Here is a 20,268-nt window from a genome sequence, read left to right as displayed (position 1 = left end):
AGGATCAATAATCCCCATAGTCCTCCACCCATGGCATCCACCATGCCTGTTCCTTCAGGCTGCAAGTTCTTCCTTTGACAGCACACAACAAAAGCTGCAAACTTTCAAAGCCCATTCCTCCTCCCCAGCTCCAGCCACCCCGCTGGCATTAAGGCAGGCTGTTGTTCCAGCCAGCCGTTCCCATGCCATATTCTCCTGCCTCCTGAAGGCGGTTTGTGAAGTCTAAAAAAGCATCATGTGGGCTGTCACATTTCAGAAGCCCCTAAATAGCTTTGCATGCCTCCATCAGATAAGCAGTCAAGTACAATATTATGAATGTCAAACAACAGCTCATCATTACAGCTGACAAAGCTTGTTCCTCTGAGAGGGGAAGTAAATACAGTTCCATAGACTAAATGTGTATTTAGTGGCTTGAAGTTAAAAGAACTCTGCAAGGAGGATTTGCATTTGCCCAGCTATTGCTCTGTGAAATATTTCCTCTAACTCAGTCTCTGAGAAAGGAAAACAGTCACAGAGTATTTTGGAAGAGTGGTCAGAGTTGTCCACAGGGAACCAGCACAACCAAGTCCAGAATGAACCCAGGACTCAGGATCCAGCCTGCATGGAGGCTCCCAGCTCTACCAGGATGGCTCATTGTGGTGGCTAAGGAAGTGATCCAGAGGAAGCATCTTCCTTAAAGGATGTCACAGACATGACCCACTCAGGTGCTGCCTTAGAGGGACTGCTGGCTGTTATACCCATCCTGGATAAAAACAAATCAGAAGGTGGTGGTGGTGGTGAGGAAATAACAAATATAACCTCAAACCACTTCTTGCTCTCTAAACCAAATCTCAGTCACACTTAAAATGAATCCAAGCATCACTGGTGTTTGTGGTTTTCTGCTTCATGTATTTAATCTGCTACTTGAATTCAACAGAGAAAAATTTACACAATAAAAGCAAAGTGAAATTTAAAAATTCAGTGTTTCAGGAGACAGCATGAGATTTGTCCCAGCCAGAGCTAATGAAATTGAAGAGAACTGTTCCTTGACTGCACATGCAGGGTGTTTCCATACTCAGGGGAAGGTGGGGAGTGGCTGGGCTGGTGAGTGTTGGGTGGCTGTTCCACCCAAAAGAGCAAGTGGAAGAGCAGGATGGGAGCCTACAGGTTAAAAGTCTAATGGCAGCTCCTTGGGGGAGCAAGGATTTTGCACAACCTTGAAACCCCCATGTGAAGCTTACCAAAGGAGGGTCTGACAAGTCAGATGTCTCCTTCCATCCCATCTCCCTCCTTCAAACCCATAAACAAAAGCTGGGAAAGAGGAACTATTTTATGAGTGGAGATCAAAAGCTGTCTCTGACCAGTAGCCAGACAAAATTTGGTATCATGTGGGTCACTCAGAAAAAACTTGTGATGTAGCCAGTATCTTTGATGTGACTCTGTTTATTCTAAGAACATACAAAGTACCACTTTATGGAGCCCAGGGGAACAAGACAAAAAAATCTAAGCTGGAATTTCAGTACCTCTTAAATCTCTAAGTTCAAATCACCCAACATAAATCTTACAGGTTTGCATAAAAAAAAACAAAACCAGGAAGTTTTACCTTAAATTCTCTGCCAATGAGGTAAAAAACTTCTTTTTTCCCCCACCACGCCTTTGACTCCTTGGAAACTGTTGCACTTCTTTAATCCTGCAGATTAAATAAATTCATCATCCTGTATGAAGTAAGAATTTAACTTAAAGTATATTTAGATGAATCAATTAAAAGGCTGGAAAGAAGTTTTAGTAAATTTATCAATTAATAGCCAAGCCCAGGAGGCCATCCTGCCTTTCTGCTCTGTCAGCTCAGGGATTTCTCTCTTCCCAAAACTGTTTATGTAAGAGCTGCATGGTAAGCAGCACTCCCTATAAAATATTGATTAGCTGAACCATTAGCTAGAATTCAAGAGACAACTATGTCACAGCAAAACCAGAACAATTATTGCTATTGATTGGAATTTTTAGAGATTATTTTGATATTTGAGCATGTCAGGAAATACAAATTTCTTCTAAATAATAACACTAGAAACATATGTTACAACATGGTTACAGGACATCTTTACAAAGGAAATGGAAAATAGGGCAGGTTTCAATTTCAGTAATTGTGTGGCCACAGGTTTTCTATTACTGTTTTTAAAAAGGGTATAGATCATTATGGCTGGAAAAGACCTCCAAGGCCATTGAGTCCAACGTTTGACCCAATACTACTGTGCCCACTAAACCATATTGTGAAGTACCATGTCCACTTGTTTTTTGAACACTTTCAGGGATGGTGACTCCACCACTACCATGGGCACCTTGTACCAGTTTCTGACTGCCTTTCCAGTGAAGAATTTTTCCCAATATCTGATTTGAAGTGGTCTTGGCACAACTTGAGTCTGTTTCATCCTGTCCCTGTTCCCTGGGAGCAGAACCCAACCCTTACCCGGCTGTCCCCTCCTGTCAGGAGTTGTGCTGAGCCAGAAGATCCCCCCTGAGCCTCCTTTTCTCCAGGCTGAGCCCCTTCCCAGCTCCCTCAGCTGCTCCTGGTGCTCCAGCCCCTCAATGTCTGTCTTATCTTGAGGGGCTGAAAACTTACCCCGGGATTGGAGGTGCCCCAGCACAGGGGATGGTCACTGTCCTGGTCCCCTGGCCACAACGTCGCTATTATTACATTAGCGCCATTAGCTTTATTTTACGGGATGCTGGGGGTCTTCAGAGGAGAAGGGACTGCAGGAAGAAGGATGGCTGGAGTGAAGTGCTTCGCTGGGGGAAGGCTCACCTGGAATAAAGTAAATGGGATTGGGGGAAGGCTCACCTTGAATAAAGTAAATGGGATTAAGGGAAGAAGAAGCCACAGCAGGAAGAACTGGGCTGGAGCTGAGGGGCTGAGGGGGATGAGGTGGGACCAATTTGGGAACATCACCTGTGAGCAAGGGTGAGGGATGCAGAGCAGGGGAGAGGAGAGGGAGCTAGAGCACCAGCAGAGAGAAGCCCTGTGGAGGAAAGCCACGGTCCATCTGCGAGGACAGATAATGAAACCGAGGGAGCGGTGCAGGCGAGATAGCGTCAGCCATAAACAAGCGGAGAACGACGAGAAAAATAACCCAGCGAGTTTGCAGCGGGGCTCGGGCTGAATTGTTTGGCGAAGTGCGTGTTGTCTGCGCATGGCAAATGTCAGCCGGTGGGGAGGGCGGTGGCGGGGGCAGCCCGGGAACCCCGGCGCTCGGCCCCGCGGACTGTCCCCGCTAAGGTGCCGCCCGGCTCCCGCCACCCCTCGCTGTCCTGTCCCTGCCTCACGTAGAGTGCCATCGACATCACGCCCGTCCCTCTCTGAGGGGAGCGTCCCCGCTCCTGCCCGCGACCCTCGCGCTGAGGCGGGAAGTGTGTGTTTGTGTGTAGGGGGGGCGCGCTCCCGCCGCGCCGCCGCGCCCAATTGGCCAGCGGGGGCGCGCTCCCGCAGCCCCCCCGAACCCCCCCCCGCGCCGTGAGGAAGATGGTGGCGGCCGCTTGAGCGCGTCCCCGCGCTCCCCTTCCTTCCCTCAGACGGGCGGGCGGGCGGAGCAGAGGAGAGCGGCTGCTGCTGCCGTCCCGGCTGGGCGGGTGGCTGAGGGCGGGAGGCGGCCCCTCGTCGGCGGCCGTGCGGGGAGGAAGCGGCGGGCAGCTGCAGCCGACATGGAGGAGCGGTCCCCTCCCGGCGGGGGCCCGGCGTCCCCCCCGCGGGGCTGAGCCAGCGGCCCGCCCGCCCCGCGCCTCGGGAGGGCTGCGGGGGAGCGGGGCCAGCGGCGGGCGGCGGCAGCCCCGGCCCGGCTCGGCCCAGGAGAGGGGACTATGCGGGGCTGCCCCGGCGCGCAGTGTGCGGAGCCCGGCGAGCGGCCGATCGCCGCGGCGCTGCCCGGCCGCCCCTACGCGGCGGGGACCGGAGGAGACTAGAGGCGACTCTGCGAGGAGCCCGGTGGCTTTGGCAACCCCAGAGACCCAAGTCCGGCGCGGGCTCTTGAGGAGGAATTGACAACATGGCTTCCCCACCGCACCAGCAGCTGCTGCATCACCACAGCACCGAGGTGAGCTGCGACTCCAGCGGGGACAGCAACAGCGTGACGGTGAAAATCAACCCCAAGCAGCACCAGGGCTGCACCTCTTCTAAGCACTGCAAGTACAGCATCTCCTCCAGCTGCAGCTCGGGGGAGTCGGGGGGCGCCCGCCGAGCCGGCGGAGCGGGCGGCACTGGCTCCGGCCTCCGCCGGCAGAAGAAGCTGCCGCAGCTCTTCGAGAGGGCCTCTTCTAAGTGGTGGAACCCCAAGTTCGACTCCAACAACCTGGAGGAGGCTTGCATGGAGAGATGCTTCCCGCAGACCCAGCGCAGGTTTCGCTATGCCCTCTTCTACATTGGCGTGGCCTGTCTGCTCTGGGGCATCTACTTCGGCATACACATGAGAGAGAAACAAATTGTTTTCATGGTGCCGGCTCTGTGCTTTCTCCTGGTATGTGTAGCTTTTTTTGTGTTCACTTTCACTAAGACTTATGCCCGCCATTACGTATGGACTTCGCTGATACTCACCCTCCTGGTGTTTGCTCTGACCCTCGCTCCGCAGTTCCAGGCTCTGAAGCCTGTCTCAGGAAGTGGTGACATGTCCAACCGGACTCTCCCGGCAGATCCCACAGACACTTGTCTTTCTCAAGTGGGCAGTTTTTCTATGTGTATTGAAGTGCTCTTGTTGCTTTACACGGTGATGCACTTACCCCTGTATTTAAGCTTGTTCCTGGGACTGTCGTACTCGGTCCTCTTCGAGACCTTTGGTTATCACTTCCGTGATGAGAACTGTTTCACGCCTCTGGGAGCTGGTGCGGTTTACTGGGAGCTGTTGAGTAAAGCCTTCCTGCACATCTGCATCCACGCCATCGGTATTCATTTATTTATCATGTCCGAAGTCAGATCAAGAAGCACATTCCTGAAAGTGGGGCAATCCATCATGCATGGAAAAGACTTGGAAGTGGAAAAGGCCCTGAAAGAGAGGATGATTCATTCTGTTATGCCAAGAATAATAGCCGATGACTTAATGAAGCAGGGGGATGATGAAAGTGAAAACTCCATCAAACGTCATTCCACCTCAAGCCCCAAAAACAGGAAGAAGAAGCCCTCCATACAGAAAACCCCCATAATATTCCGTCCTTTTAAAATGCAGCAGATAGAGCAAGTGAGCATTTTGTTCGCAGATATTGTTGGCTTCACGAAAATGAGCGCAAACAAATCAGCCCACGCCCTGGTGGGACTCCTGAATGACCTCTTTGGACGCTTTGACCGGCTGTGTGAGGACACTAAATGTGAGAAGATCAGCACTTTGGGAGACTGTTACTACTGCGTGGCCGGCTGCCCTGAGCCCCGGGCAGATCATGCCTACTGCTGCATCGAGATGGGCTTGGGGATGATCAAAGCCATCGAGCAGTTCTGCCAGGAGAAGAAAGAAATGGTGAACATGAGAGTCGGTGTTCACACCGGGACAGTCCTGTGTGGCATTTTAGGCATGAGGAGGTTCAAGTTCGATGTGTGGTCCAACGATGTCAATTTGGCCAATCTGATGGAGCAGCTTGGGGTGGCTGGGAAGGTCCATATTTCGGAAGCTACTGCCAAATATTTGGATGATCGCTATGAAATGGAAGATGGAAAGGTGGTTGAGCGCGTCGGTCAGAGCGTGGTAGCCGACCAGTTAAAGGGTAAGTGCTTTTATTTTGTGCTTGTTTTTCTTTTGTGAAGGGACAGAGTTGCCCCAGTGCCTGCTCTCTGCTTGCTGACCGTGTTTTACATTTAACTCAGGGTGCTGATGATCACAAACACCGGGGGAATTACAGGATAAAAGATACCAGGGAGATAAGCGTGAAAGATCATCTGTGGTACTCAACATAGGCTTTGAAACTCAGCGCTCCTTTTGAGAGTGTTGCCTTGTAGGGAGGAGAAGGTTCATGTGTTTGCTGTCTGCAAGAGGTTTTTGTTTTACTGTTGTGTGTCATCCTTTAATTCTGTAAGTAAACTTGTTAATTGACTTCATGTGCCATACAGAGAGCATATGTGTTTTGCAAAATTATGTATATCTGTGAAAAGGTTTTTTTGGCATAAGGAGAGTTGGGACTGAGAAGGCATTTGGGAAAAATGACAGCTGGATTCACAGAAAGAAATGAGCACTGTAGATTTGGCAGTTTGATATGGCAAGTTGTTGCAGTGTGGAGTTAGGCTGGAAAAAGTTACTCAGGTGGCTCAGTGAGCTGGCAGATGCTCTCATTTCTGCAGCTCAAGGGATCTGGGGATGAAACGGCAAATTTGCCTTTTGGAGAAGAAAACGAAGGATCCTTCAGTTCCCCTTGGTTAAGAGTCTGATTTTCATTTTCTGCAATGTTCATTTTGAAGTGAAACTCCTGGCTGCTTTCTAGCAGCGCTTAGAGGCACGTGCAGGAGGATTGTACGAGCTGAGGATTTAATTGTCTCTTTTGTCAAAGCTGTGTCTCTTCAGTACCGTGCCTTTGTCTCACAGAGACACTGTTGTCTGCAGTGCTCGTAGTCCGAGGAGGGGGGCAGATGGATCTAAATGGGAGTGGAATATGTAACGAACCCTGCTACGGTCTGTGAGTTTATTTGTTCTGCTTATAAAAGTACCCATTTTGGTGAAGTAAGGTGGAAAACTGAGTGGAAGAACCCGAAGGAGTCATAAACTGGCGCTGTGATGGAGGAAGGAGATATTTGTGGCAACAAACACAAAAGGAGGCCAGGATGGTGGTAGAAAGGTCAGTGAGTAAGGACGTGGGGAGAGCACTGCAGAGCAGTGGTGGCAGTGGCAGCTGCTTGCCCCTGGCAGGTGCTTGTTTTGATGTGACACAAAAACTTATTTTTGGTGAGCGAGCTGTCCGCAGGCACACGGCAGCGGGGCTGCAGCAGGAGCCTCCCAGCAAGAGCGACATCGGCAGTGACATTGGTGCCTGGGAGCCACAGGGCTGGAGCAGATGTGTGTCCCTGGGCTTTGGCTTTCTGGTTAGCTTCTAAAAATACAAATTCAGTGAAATTCTTTGGAAAGTGTTGACACTGATGTATTTCAGTGGGAGTGTGCTTTCAAGAAAACAGCATAAGATGTAACCTCGTTGCTACTCTAAGATAAATTTTGCTGTTCTAATGGAAATAAATTGAACAGGTTGTAGAGAAACATCCCTGTGATATTTCCCCTTTCACGTACCTTTAAAGCCCAATGCAGTGGGAAGGCTGTGTTGTAGCAACAAATAAAATTCAGTATTTTTGTTGCGTTTATGACTGTTCTCAATATTAATTCCAAACTGACATGAACTTAGCTGTGGAGACTGATGGTACTGCTCCTAAATATTCTTATTTATTTGTTTATATTTTCTAGAAGATCACAAGAGCACTGTGTAGAGCAATTATACCATATGCCAGCAGTGGGTTTTTCATGGTCTTTCTCAGACTTTTGTTCTGTCCTTGGTTGCCTTTTATCATGAGAGGGCACAGGCTGCTCTGCCTCCTCAGTACAGGGGTTTGGATTTTGCAGCTCTGAATGCCTTTCACAGCTCCTGCTTCAGCCAGGGTACTACAGATGGACAAACTGACATGCAGTCTAGATAAGATGGCATTTGCTTTGTGAACTGACATTTAATGGTCTCTTCTTACCCTGAAATGTAGCTACAAAAGCAACTGGAGCATGTGGTAAGAATTACTTTAACAAGGAATATGGGTTGGGCTTTGCTTTTTCCCCATTTCCCTTCTGTATTTTTTTGTAGAATTGTAATCAGCTGCCCTTTCTTACCAATGTCTTATGCAGTTATAGAAATCAGAGGCTGTGTGTATTTTTAAGCCAAGCAGACCTTTGCCATGACTGCCCTGAGCCACAGGTTTGTAGGACACCTACTGTGTTCCCTCCCATGCACAGCCCCTCAGGGGATGTGGTAGTTAGTGGGTGCTTCAGAGCTGCCCATTTTTTCCTGTTTCCTCAGAACTTTGTTCTGCAGCCAGATTACTCAGCTTATAGGTAAATGCCATCAGGGGAAAAAACACATCAAAGCCAATGATAAAAGCCATCAGTGCCACGGGCTGGTGTGTAGGATCTGCTGCAGGGGAGGGTTTTGTTAGGGAGCAGCTCTGAGATTTAATAAGGGAAACTGAGATTTCACCTCTTAATTAATTGATCTCTGCCAAGCACCTGCTCAGTTCTGTGAATGGAGGTGCTATTAGGAAGCTTTGCTTTACCGTTTAAACTGAGAATCTGTTGATAGTAGCAATAGAGAAGAGGAAGTTTGTAGTGGTTGTTTAATTATCTCATACCCCGTACTCTCTTCAAGTATAAAAGTGCTGTACAGATAGCAGACATAAGCTTTGTTTCCCTACCAGTACTTCAATTCTCAGCTTCCTTTCAACCTTTGATATCTTAATTATATCCTATTTTTTATGCTGTATGTCTAGTGTATTATCTCTTAATTGTCTGAGCTGCAGCAGTCGTAGCTATCTTTGAGGCTGAGTCAACAGGAGCAAGTAAACTCTTCAAAGAGCAAAAGTAGGAGGTGCTGAGCACAAGATGTCCACGTTCTGCACACTTCAGGACTTCTACCTAACACTGCTCCTAGAGCAGGTCTTGGAACAAAAGCACCTCTGTGGCTGGAGCACGTCAGGCATGCTCCTGGAGCCAGTCCTTTGGCTGGGTTCACCCTGCAGGAATCCAGGTACAGCTCTCCAGCGTACACCAAAGCAGGGTGTGGAGGAGTCACTTGGGCCAACTGCTTCAAAGCCCTGCTCCCCATTCTGTTTGAAATACTCAGTTTCATGTGCCCCAAGCTGTCCTAGTGCTGCTCTTCCTGGTTTTGGAGATGAGGCAAAACTCAATTTCTTTCTGTTTTATGGTTCCTTGGAATCTTAGGATGGGAGTATCTTTTCTTCCTCCTTTGCTTCCTTGGCTCCTTAGTGCAAGCAGGGAGGCCCTAGTGTGTTCCCTCCAGTTTCTGACTTTGGAATTAAGTGGATGGTGTCTAGAAGAAACCAACAAGGAGAACTTACCAGTGATGTCTTGCAAAAAAATTTTGCCTATTTCTGACTGCTCTTTGTTTTAAGATTCCTTAGACCCCTGTTTTCACAGTACCTGATCCCCTTGGATGTGAAGGGAGTGCAGAAGAGCAGTGTTGCAGTGAAATTTTTGAGAGCCACAGATAAACCCCAGCCATCAGTTCAATTATATCTTCCATAATAACTTTCCTGTAGGATTTGAGACAATTCACTTTTTCTGTTTCCTTGCAGAGCTTCCTAGCAAATAAATCTTTTGAGGATTATGAGATACTGAGAGTCACATAACACAGGTTAACGTGTCCCTTTCGAGCTCTGGAGGCAGGGATCTCTTGGGATATAAAAAGTTCTGCTTATGGAAATATTTTTGTTTTGCTCTGTTCTTCTTGGTTGTTTGCATTTCTCTTTCTTGTTGCTTGGGAGGTCACAATATTGCTATTTACCAGCCAGCAACTCTTCCAGAAATACCAGGGTCACCGGCATCTTGTTTTTTGAGTGCTCAAAATAAGCATGTTGGGGCAAGAATGCTTTCTCTGTGTTTATAGGGCATAGCACAGCAGAACCAAGATTTTATTTGGGGCCTCTCTGTGTGCACTGATACCCAAAATAATTCCCAAATTTTATGCAGCCAGACATCTCCTAGTTAAGTTTGCCTCAAGGAGTGGCTTTATTGCTGTACTCCTGTTAGAAGCTCTTGATGATACAGCCACGCTTTTCTCTCTGATTTTGTCCCTTATTTCATCATGGAGAAAATGCTGAGGGATTCTTGTGCTCTCTGTCACCTGGCTGAGCCAGGGCTGGTGGCACAGGGAAGGTTGGCTTTCACAGCACTTACTGCAGGAACACCCACCAGTTCACCTGTGGCCAGCAGTGGCTGTTCCTGATAAAGCTTTTCAAAGATCTCCAGCTGATGTACTGCTTTCACTGTTCTCTGTGTTTCTTTTAACATTTACTAATAATTTTAAATGTTTCTTTAGTAATAAGTGAATTGGTTATAAAAATCACCATTTTGCTCAATGGTGAAACCTTTTAGTCCATGAATAGCCTGGCTCTTTTCAGGGTGGCAAGCTGTGAGGCAGGGGATGCTTCTCCCATGGCACATGGGCTGCAGCTCTGCTTGGTGACTTGATACTCCACTGCTGCTTCATGTTTGGGTTGCAGGGAGCAGGACATGGGTGTTCCTAAAGACAAAAATCTTGGGTCAGGTTATGAAGAGACAAATAATTGAATTTTTCTTCCCTTCCTCCCCTCTGCAGCCAGTCAGGGGAGAGCACCCCTGACAAGCACTGGAGTCTGCCCTGCCTGCCCTGACTCCCTGTCCTTTACCAGCACAGAGAACCTGTAGCTGTCTTGTGCTTCTGGAAGTTCAGAGGTAGATGAAAGATCAGATGAAAGTTTTCCTTGGCTTTTTGAGCCCAGCCTGCTGGGCACAGTGTAAATCTAGAAGGCTTGTGCGTGTGCCAGCAGGATGGCTCTGCAGAGAGCTCTGCAGATTCAGCTTTGCTCTGGGGCTAAGGGCAGCTTTAGTCTTTAACAAGTGAGGGTTTTGGAGTCAGTGAGGGGGGTTAAGGTGCTTGTCTTGTGTCTTGCCAGCGTGCTGTGCAGGTCTTTCTGTTGAACTTCTGGTTTTATTATGTTCTATAAAAGTAAGTCTCTAGATACAGGCTTTTTATATTTATTGAACTGGTTTGTGACACATTGATTCTGAATTTCGTTTGTTCTGATACTGATCTGATGATCGGGCAAAAATACACAGAATAACTGTCCATTTTTTAAAAAAGTGGTAATTAAGTAAACATGTGTATGTATTTCCATTTTCCCACAGAATTTTCAGTGCTGATCATGATAGAAAGTTGTAGTGACCAGTCAGTTTATCAGTTTTACATAATCTGACCTCTTAACTGTTGTTGAGGTAGTGAGGTTCATGATTTTATGTGTGACATTAGGTAGTGAACCTCATGTTGTGAAGTTCAGAAATTTATGTATGACAGACAAAAAAAAATATCATACACAGGTTGGCTTCACTCCTGTATTTCAAAAATAGAAAGTATTCAGTGACAGATAAAGAATAATAATTAGAGGTAATTTGCACAAAGGCATATTGCCAGGGAGAAGCAGATTCTCCATTGATTTAACATTTTGACATGATCTGTAATTTTATCATGTAATAGCATAAAGAAAAGGAGGTAAATAGTGACTATAGTTGTTCAACCTGGTTCTTGTCAAGTCTTCACTCTGTGAAGATGTCTTTCACAGCTATAAACAAAAGAAAGAACTCAGTAGGAAAACCTAGTGATTATTGAGCTTTCCAGATATGACTTGATGAAATGACATAACTTTTTCTCTAAGTAAGCCTGAGTTTGTGAGCAGGTACTGCTCAGATTGCTGCCAGACCTGGACAGGAAGGTCACAATTTCTTCAAATTTTGAGGAAGATTTTTTTGAGTTGCTCATAGTTTTCTTTGTGCAAAACCAAGTAGAAAAATCTCTCCATTAAAAATACTCACACTTCAGCAGCTTTTATTATTTCAGGGAAACTTGGATGTTGGCATTTGAGGCTTTGAATTTTGATAGCTGGTTTACAGGCTAATTTGCTGGACACAGTGAAAAACAATTTATAAGCATAGTTAGAACTCGTGTAAGGTTCTTCACTTTGAAGGGGATGGAGCCTCACCATACACTTTATTTAACAACCTGGGCTCTGGTTTCAATTTCTCATGTCCTGACACTAGTTAATAAATAAGTCAGTGCAGTACTGAGGGTCTGGCTGTCAGGTGTTGCAGCTCTGCCTGTTGGAGCCCTTTAGCCCTGAGCACTGTGGGGTAAAGGAACAGTTTAAACAGACCTTAAAACATTTACATCCTGCAGGAACTCAAGTGAGCATGGCCACAGTGGAGCTTTATTCCAGAACATGGGAAGGGTGAGGGCTGAAATCTCAGGTCCTGGGGTACTGGAGGGACACTGTGGCTTCTGCTGCATCCTTGATCATCTGCAGTGTCTTTGACCTGTATTTCTGTCTTTGGCTACCCCAGATCTGGGTGCATGATGCACACAGGTACCCTACCAATTGCAAATCTGAGCTTCCTTTTCCTGTTTACATCAGAAAATCTTAAGAGGTAGGGAACTGTTTAAATGCGAGAGATCACCTTCTTTAAATAAAAGCCTTGACATGTTGCTTTTTGGGGGAAAAGATTGATGGCAAAGACAAAACAAAGTCAAAGACGTATAATTTATAGTCATCTTCTGTCGTGAGGAGGATGCATTATTTGAATGGATTGTTTAAAAGTCTTTTTGCAGTTACTTCACAATATGTACTTCACTTCTGCTGGTAGGCAAAGAATATAAGAATTTACATTCACCTCTTTTAAAGTAAAATTTTACTGGATTTCAATTTGCTGTAGATTGTCCTGGAATATTATTAAAATGAGGAAATTAGAATTATTTCTTACCATCTACAGTTTGTGTGTAAGCTCTCTCTCTTGATCCTGAATCACAAGCTCCCTCCATCCATCCTGGCTCTGTAAGGAGAGACAGCCATTCCTCTTTCCGTTACAGCTGACACTTGAAAATTCTCTGCTATTTTTAGATGATTCTCAATCTCATTTCTGTCCTTTGAAAAGAAAGGAAGAAAAAAAAATTCCTAGCCTTTAAATTTTTAACTTCCAGTGGGAGTTGCTTTTGCAGAGAAGCCAGCTAGTCAATATAGTCTCATTAACACATTTTAACAGGTTCTGTTATATAAGTTTGCATTATTGTGATGGCTCTTTCATAGGTTTGGAGGGAATTGTTGGAACTCAATTTAAAGAGGAGCCATGCAGTGTAGCTGCTTGAAAGTGTAGCTGCTTGCTTCCAAGTAATAATTTGTGAAAATGTAAAGTGGCAGTTGGAAAAGAAGCCTAAGTTGGGGTTGTACCATGGAATTACAGCTCGTTCTTTCCTCAGAGGTCGTGTTTGGGCACGGCTTCTGTCTTAGGCAGCAGCACAGATTTGGCTGGTGAAGTGGTTCTGGGAAGGCATTTGTCAGTATTGGACTACCCCAGAAATCTTTACTGCCCTTTCAAGCCAAATTGTTTCCACCAAATTAATATTCTCTTTCATTTGCCCCCCCCCCCCCCCCCAAATGTTTTAACCTTGAGCAATAAACCTACTTTGAGGGATTGGTATTCTTTCATGGTTCTGAAATTTCTTTGTGGAGGAACAACATGTTCTAGATATATTTCTTCAGCTAGCATCCCTCAGGATCAAAATCTCCCTCTCAACTGCCTGTAAATTTTTTGAGTTTGTATTTGCTACAGTAACTTACTGTGGGAATTCTTGGCAAACCATGTAAATAACGATCATATTGCAAGTCTTTATTTCACTGATAGCACTTAATGTTCCTCTTGTTGCACGTCTAAAACTGTTGCCTTCAACTTGACTTGATAAATTTAGAAATCACGTTGCTGTCATAAAATAGCATGACTTATAAAATCTCCAAAACAGGCACAGTCCAGAAGATCTGGCTGAATAAAGTCCACTAGCTTTGGGATGGGATCTTTCCTTCTGCCTGCCTGCTTAATGTGTATGGGAACATGCAAACAAAGGAAAAGTAACATCTTGATCATCTGCTCATGAAAGAGCAGTTTGCTTCATTTTGGTGTTTTTTTTTTCCCCTTCAGCTGAAGTTAACTCAAATCTGCTTGTGTGGATGTCATCACAGGCTGGAATTCCCAGAGCACCTGCTGGGTACGTGATTCCATAAAGCAGAGGTCCTGCCACTGCAGTGGGGACAAAGGGGCTGTGCAGAAAAGAGCCCAGAAGCATCCAAATCCAGTTGTCTCTGCTTATAAAGACTTAATTTCCTTCCAGTGATACTAATTTTTAGGCCTTTATGGGAAGGCCTTCAAAACAAAGGGGGAAAAGTGGAAAGGAAAACTAGCTGATAAGCAATACCATTGATATTAACAATTATTTGTATGTTTGAAGGGACAATATTGTTGTAGTTTGACTGCATTTAACTGCACAATAAGCTAAAAAACACTAAAACCCCTCAGCAGCACCCACCTCATAAAAAAAAGGTAACGTCTATAATTGAAATAAAACATGCTATGAAACATTGACACAGACCACAGGAAATGTATGAAAACTTCCTCTGATGTTGGATGCTTAATTCTTTAAGTTCATTAGATAAACGAGGATGTTTGAGTCAGAAATGGGATCTTTTCAGTTCTTAAATGTGCAGCTTTGCTGTTTGACTCAGATGCATGTGCCTGAGAGATAGAGTAGAAGTTAATTTTTGGTTGTGCTGTTTTCAGAAGACCTCCCTGGGAAGCTTTTTCATAGGTGTTTCCAGCAGTTCTTGGAATCAAATTCTTTGCTTCTTTAACTGGTGTTTAGTGGACATTTGAAGTGTGTCCTGTAGGTACTGAGTGTCTCTAACCTCTGACCGACTTGGACGAGCGACCAGCAGATAAATCTCCTGGAATTGCTCAGGGCCTGACAGGAGTGGTGCTACAGGCAGGATGTAATGAGGAAATGTTCCTGTATAAGGGCATTATTTGCAAAGAGACCAGGTACAACATCAGCTCCAAATTTCCTTTGTTTAGACAGCGTGATGCTTGGGAAGAGCTGTTTCCAGCAGGTCTGAGCTCAGCCTGAGCTTGGAGAAGAAGTGGCCACAGGCTTTCAGGGCAGGGATGGGGACCCTGTTCTGTCACACACAGTGACTGTGCACCAGCAGATAACCAGGCTTTGATCCAAGGTTTTCCCAGCTTTTCCCATCTATTTCCAGATTTTCAAACTTGGCTTTTATTTGGAATGGGTCCAGAGGAGACCACTAAGTTGATTAGAGAGATGGAGCACCTCTGCTGTGAGGAAATGCTGAGGGAATGGGGAATGTTCAGCCTGAGAAGAGAAGGCTTTGGGGTGTCCTAGTTGTGGCTTTCCAGTTCCTGAAGAGGGCTGACAAGAAACATGAAGTGAGGTTATTTACAAGGGTCTGGAGGGACAGGACAAGGGACAATGGCTTCCTATTCCTATGGCAGGGTTAGTTGGGATATTGGGAAGGAATTCTTCCCTGTTAGGGTGCTGAGGCCCTGGCACAGGGTGCCTAGAGCAGCTGTGGCTGTCCCTGGATCTCTGGAAGTGTCCAAGGCCAGTTGGATGGAGCTTGGAGCAGCCTGGGATAGTGGAAGGTGTCCCTGCCATGGCTGGGGTGGAACTGGATGGTGTAAGGTCCTTCCAACCCAAGCCATTCCATGATTCTGGGAAGTTGTTTGCATCTGTCTGACTCCGTTTGGGACTTAACCTTGCTGGTAAGATCCATGTTATGAAAGGGATTCTCTCTCATGCACATTTAAGTTACTAATGAGACAATATGAGTAGTGTTTAATGTTTTACTTGCTGCTTGGCACTGTGGCATCATCTAGAAGCAGAGAGTGTTCTTAAAAATACCACGTGAGGATGAGAAAATTTATTATAAGTTTTTTCATAATTCCAATAAACTGTTTAAGAGAAACATACACACCCCGTGCCTCACCCGAGGTTCTGGAATCCTTAGTGATCAGCAACTGCATTTTTCTGCTGAGAATGTTAAAGTAACATATATGTCTGTTGGTTATGAAACATTGCTGCTGTTGGAAATTTCTGTGGATACAGAGATAAACAAAAGGTCTGTTAGTCTTCACTGAAGTCATGTTTTCTTACCTGTGTCAGATGCTTTAATTTGATATTTGATGATAGTTTTCCACAAATAAGTCCAAAAATCTTACATAAAGCTGCTGAGTTCATAGAATTGTGGAAGGGTTTAGGTTGGAAGGGACCTTGAAGATCATCTAGTTCTGCCTCCCTACCTTGGGTAGGGACAACTTCCACTGTCCCAGGCTGCTCCAAACACCATCCAGCCTGGCCTTGGGCACTGCCAGGGATCCAGGGGCAGCCACAGCTTCTGTGCCAGAGCCTCCCCATCCTCACAGGGAAGAATTTCTTCTTGATATCCCATCAATCCCTGCCCTCTGGCAGTGGGAAGCCATTCCCCCTTCTCCTGTCACTCCATACTCTCTCTATATATGTGTATATATAGCATTTCAGTAACTATGTGCACCCTTAGAATGTTTTTTCTATGAAAACGATCCGAGTTGTTGCTGCAGTCTGTTATTTCTCCAGAATCAGATGCTTGGATCGTGTTTAGTCAGCTCAGAAAACGTGCTTAATTCTTGTAGCGTGAATGGCTGCATCTTCATGAACTGGGTGACACTTCTGCCTAAAGGTTCTGCTTGGCTTTATTTAATAGGGAGCATCACAGAACTTACCTGTTGGCAGTGGAAGGTGGGAGCTTCAGCACATCAAGAATGCCATTTTTAAAGTGTGAAGGCAGAGGATCCTGACAGGGAGGTGCTGGTTTCCAAGCCCTGATAAAGCACTGGGATGATCCTTTTGCTTTGTTGCTTTTCCCTGCCCGGAGATAGAGCCAGTTTGGCCATGGCTGTTTGCTGATCAGGAGTCAGGAATGATTTTGTGTCCATAATGGGGTAGTGAAAGTGAATCAGAGCATAAGGGAGGCATTTTTATCAGGCACAGTGTTTTCTGTGTGTTCTAAAAAACGCGTGCGTGATGTGGCTATATTTAAAATGGAGTACATCTGTTATGCATTTCATTCTTTCCAAGATTTCAGGAGGTGACAAAGTTGGAATTTGTCTTAAAATTCAGATTAAAATTTTGTTTTTCCAAGTTAGGAGGTTTGCCTGCTTGGCTTCCATCCTCACCAATGCTTCTTTGAAGCAGTGTATTTGCAGAGCACTTAAAGATATGGTATTAGTTATGTATTTTGGGATTTAGGTTGTGATGGGAGTTGTATGATCCCAATATCAGCCACAGCCAAGTGTGCAGCCAAGAGGGTCATAAATCACTGTGAGTTGTGCTGCTGCTGTAATGGAGTGGGATTGTGCTGACGGGGCATTATTTGTCTGCCTCATTTGGAGCAAAGGATTTGTTAATTCTTGTGCTGCTTATTAGTGCAGGAGTTGGACCATGCCCCACCAGTGTTTGGGGCAGCTTTTCAAACACCAAATCCTCCAAATTCAAATGGCACTTGTTGAAGTTTACAGTTTGAATTGTGATGCTTCAAAGAGGAGCTGGTTGGTTTTGAATTATTGAATTAAATTGGTTTTAAACAGCAGAATTATTGATTTGGGGAAATAATGTGATTGTGTGTGTTAAATGTCATCTTTGGGATGTTATGGTAACACAACAGCCTGCATGAGGGAAATACATAACACAATTCAGGAACTGCATCTAATATACATTGAGCATGCCTATAGCTTGTCTAAATAAAACAGCTTTAAATGTAGCCTATGACTCACTGATATAAGTAAAGCAAAATGTTGCTCCAAAAGTCTTTGCTGCTGTATTTAGGTGATTCAGTATAAAAACAGAGAATCACAGCATGGCTTGGGTTGGAAGGGACCTTAAAACTCATCCAGCTCCACCCCCTGCCATGGGCAGGGACCCCTTCCACTGTTCCAGGCTGCTCCAAGCCCCATCCCAGCCTGGTCTTGGACACTTGCAGGGATCCAGGGGCAGCCACAGCTTCTTTGGGCAACAAACACAAGGAATTACACTATAAGCACAGATTTTTGGGGTCAGAAGAAGGATGGCCTGCAGTATTTATGAGACGTTTTATTGCCCTTCCAATGCATATATAAAATTACAAGCCTGCTGTAATGACTGTTGGAGGGCAATCTTATGGAGAGTGAGGCAGTGAAGTGTAGCTGGTGTTAGATATCACTGAAAGGTTCTTCATCCTTGAACTTTATTTGTAAACTGAGGCTCTCAGGCAAGGAGCAGCATTGACCTAATGCAGCCTGTGCTGCTGCCAGTGGGGCTGAGCCCCAGTGAGGTTTGTGTTCCCACAGTGACAGCAGAAAGACCCCAGTAACCCCCTCCACGTGTGCTGTCCTGCTCCACAGGGCTGAGGGGGTGTGCATGAGCAAGGAGGGAAGGGAAGTGAAACAGCCTGAATTCATGGCTGGGCCACAATCCAGTAAATCCAGCAAGGATCCCATCCCTGTGCTGGAGCTGCTCATGGCTCTGTCAGAACCTTGCAGGACAAAGAAATGCTTCTCCTTTTCTGAGCTGCTTCTTTTCCTGATGTGACTTTGCCTTCTCTCCTAAATTGAAGGAAATCATGCTTTGCTTTCAGGAAAGCCTAAAATAGATGTTTTGATTTCTATACATTTGGGTATTTCTATATCAATATATAGCTGAACCATGATAAATGGGGATGAATTTTTACTCTTTAGTATTTACTCTTTCCTTTGTCAGGGAATAAAAATCTCCCACATTAGCACAGTACAGGCACTGGAAAGATCACCAGGTATTTGAGTGACTGCTGTGGATTAAAGGTGTGTTATTTGTGCATGGATATTGCAGTAAAGGAGGGTGGGTCAGGTGCTAGGTTTGAAAACTCTATAGAATTTCTAGAGAAAAACTCTTTTAATTTTCCTAATGAATAAACTCCTCATCTGCAGCTGTGGAGCCCATTCCTAAAACTCCCTTATCCAGACATTTGACTTTCTGAGTGTATAATGTTTGGCCATGCCCATTCAATAACCTCCCAGAGGAGGTGGGTCCTTGATCCAACTCCACTTCAAGCTCTCATTGGGTGTCTCAGGGGCTGTTTTGTGGTGTTGCTACTTGCTCTTACAAACTTCTGGGAAACCCTGCTTCAAACTTCTGGAAAACCCTGCTTCAGTTTCCTGTTCCATGAAGTGGAATTGTTGCCAATGTGAGGCATTTTTAATGTGACACCAGACAGATGTGGTGATGAAGCCTGAGATTTCTACTGTACATTCTGCTGTGGGAATCCTAAAGCCAGGTTTAAATCCCAAGCAATCACCCCTGTGTTCACTTCTAAACTGTGCCTGTGGTTCATGAGGCACACGAAGTGCTGCTCTGTGCTGAGGCAGGGACATGAACTCATTTATTCATAAGAAACTGTGCTAATGTTTTGGTGACAGTGGTTCCCAAAATACTGAATTTGAGGTTTTCCAGAAGTCCAGGTGCTTGTTACTGGAGCAGGGTTAAATAGACTAAATAGTGAATAGTGAGTAGCTAAAATTAGAATTACTGTTCCATGGGACACAGGGTGTCTCACTCTTTTTGTTTTCTCATATCACAGTCCCTGCATTTTTATTCACACGTTGAAGGGGGAATAAAGGGGAGAATTGTACTTTGTGGCAGTATAAATCCTTCCTAAAATAATGGAGGTCATAAAAAGTCAAATCTGCTTTTGGGTACTAGAATGAAAAGAGATGGGGGACTGTGGGCATACCAGGCACTGTCATTCTAAAAATGGGATAAAGGATTGCAAGTTCAGCACAACAGCATTTGAAATGATTTTTTTTATTAATTTGTTTGTCTGTTTAAAAATGAAGCAGTTAATAACTACTTTTTCTTCTGCAGTGTCACGCTGGCTCTAGAAGACAGAGGGGTTTTAGGTGACACTTTTTTGGGAGGAAGGAAATGATTCTTTAATGGTCCAAAATTTTCAGATGCTACTTGTCATCTGGGGCAATTCCTGCTGTTTCCTGAGCCAAAATTTAACTTTTTGGGTGTTTGAGATAGAGAGAACATGCTGCAACAGCAACAAGATTATATCCAAGATTATTTTTGTTATTTTATGCTTTCCAAAGAAAATTCCAGGACCTTTAAAACGTGGAGGAGCCTCCACTTGTGCCAGATGTGGAAGTGGTTGATTCACTAAATATATCCAGCTAATAATTTTGTTTTGGATACAGGGACTACTTAGCACAACTGTTTACGTGAGTACTTCTGTTGTTAACGTGTCTCCATGTGGGGAGAAATTGGGAGTTTTGGAACTGTCAGTGTACATTGTAAAAAAAGTTCACATGTTTTTAGCTGCATCACAAAAATATGTGAGAAGTTCACATATTTTTATCAGGCAAGACAGCAGAGACCAAATGTATATAAACCATGAAAATCTGAGAGGTCATCACTAAAGTGAGGTTAACAACATAGTAGTTGTTGAGTTTCTTCATGTTTGAATCTAAAATATGCTATTATGAACTTTAATTACTCAATTTAAAAATATATTACCCTTTTTAATTTTAATTTTAAAAAAAATCAACTTAAATAAGCTGTTAATTGATGAAAAAAATGTTTTAAAATAATCTAAGTGAAAGGGAGATTAACAGCTGATTTTTGGCCCAGTGGGGGATGATTAATTCC

The 20,268-nt window shown here is 45.0% G+C and overlaps 1 protein-coding gene across 1 annotated transcript in view; it reads left to right on the top strand.

Annotated features, from left to right (window-relative positions):
• The first annotated feature begins 3,624 nt into the window (after positions 1–3,624).
• ADCY9 (adenylate cyclase 9) overlaps positions 3,625–20,268 on the top strand; it is a 90,428-nt gene continuing 73,784 nt past the window's right edge. Inside the window, exon 1 of the mRNA XM_084216536.1 lies at positions 3,625–5,712. Within this exon, the coding sequence (XP_084072662.1) occupies positions 4,014–5,712 (1,699 nt within the window). The 5' untranslated portion in view covers positions 3,625–4,013. The remainder of the gene's footprint in view (positions 5,713–20,268) is intronic.

This window comes from Fringilla coelebs, assembly GCF_963513975.1.
Source record: "Fringilla coelebs genome assembly, chromosome: 16".
Lineage (NCBI taxonomy): Eukaryota > Metazoa > Chordata > Aves > Passeriformes > Fringillidae > Fringilla > Fringilla coelebs.
Note: the sequence above shows the minus strand (reverse complement) of the source record. Positions and strands in the feature narration are given on the sequence as shown.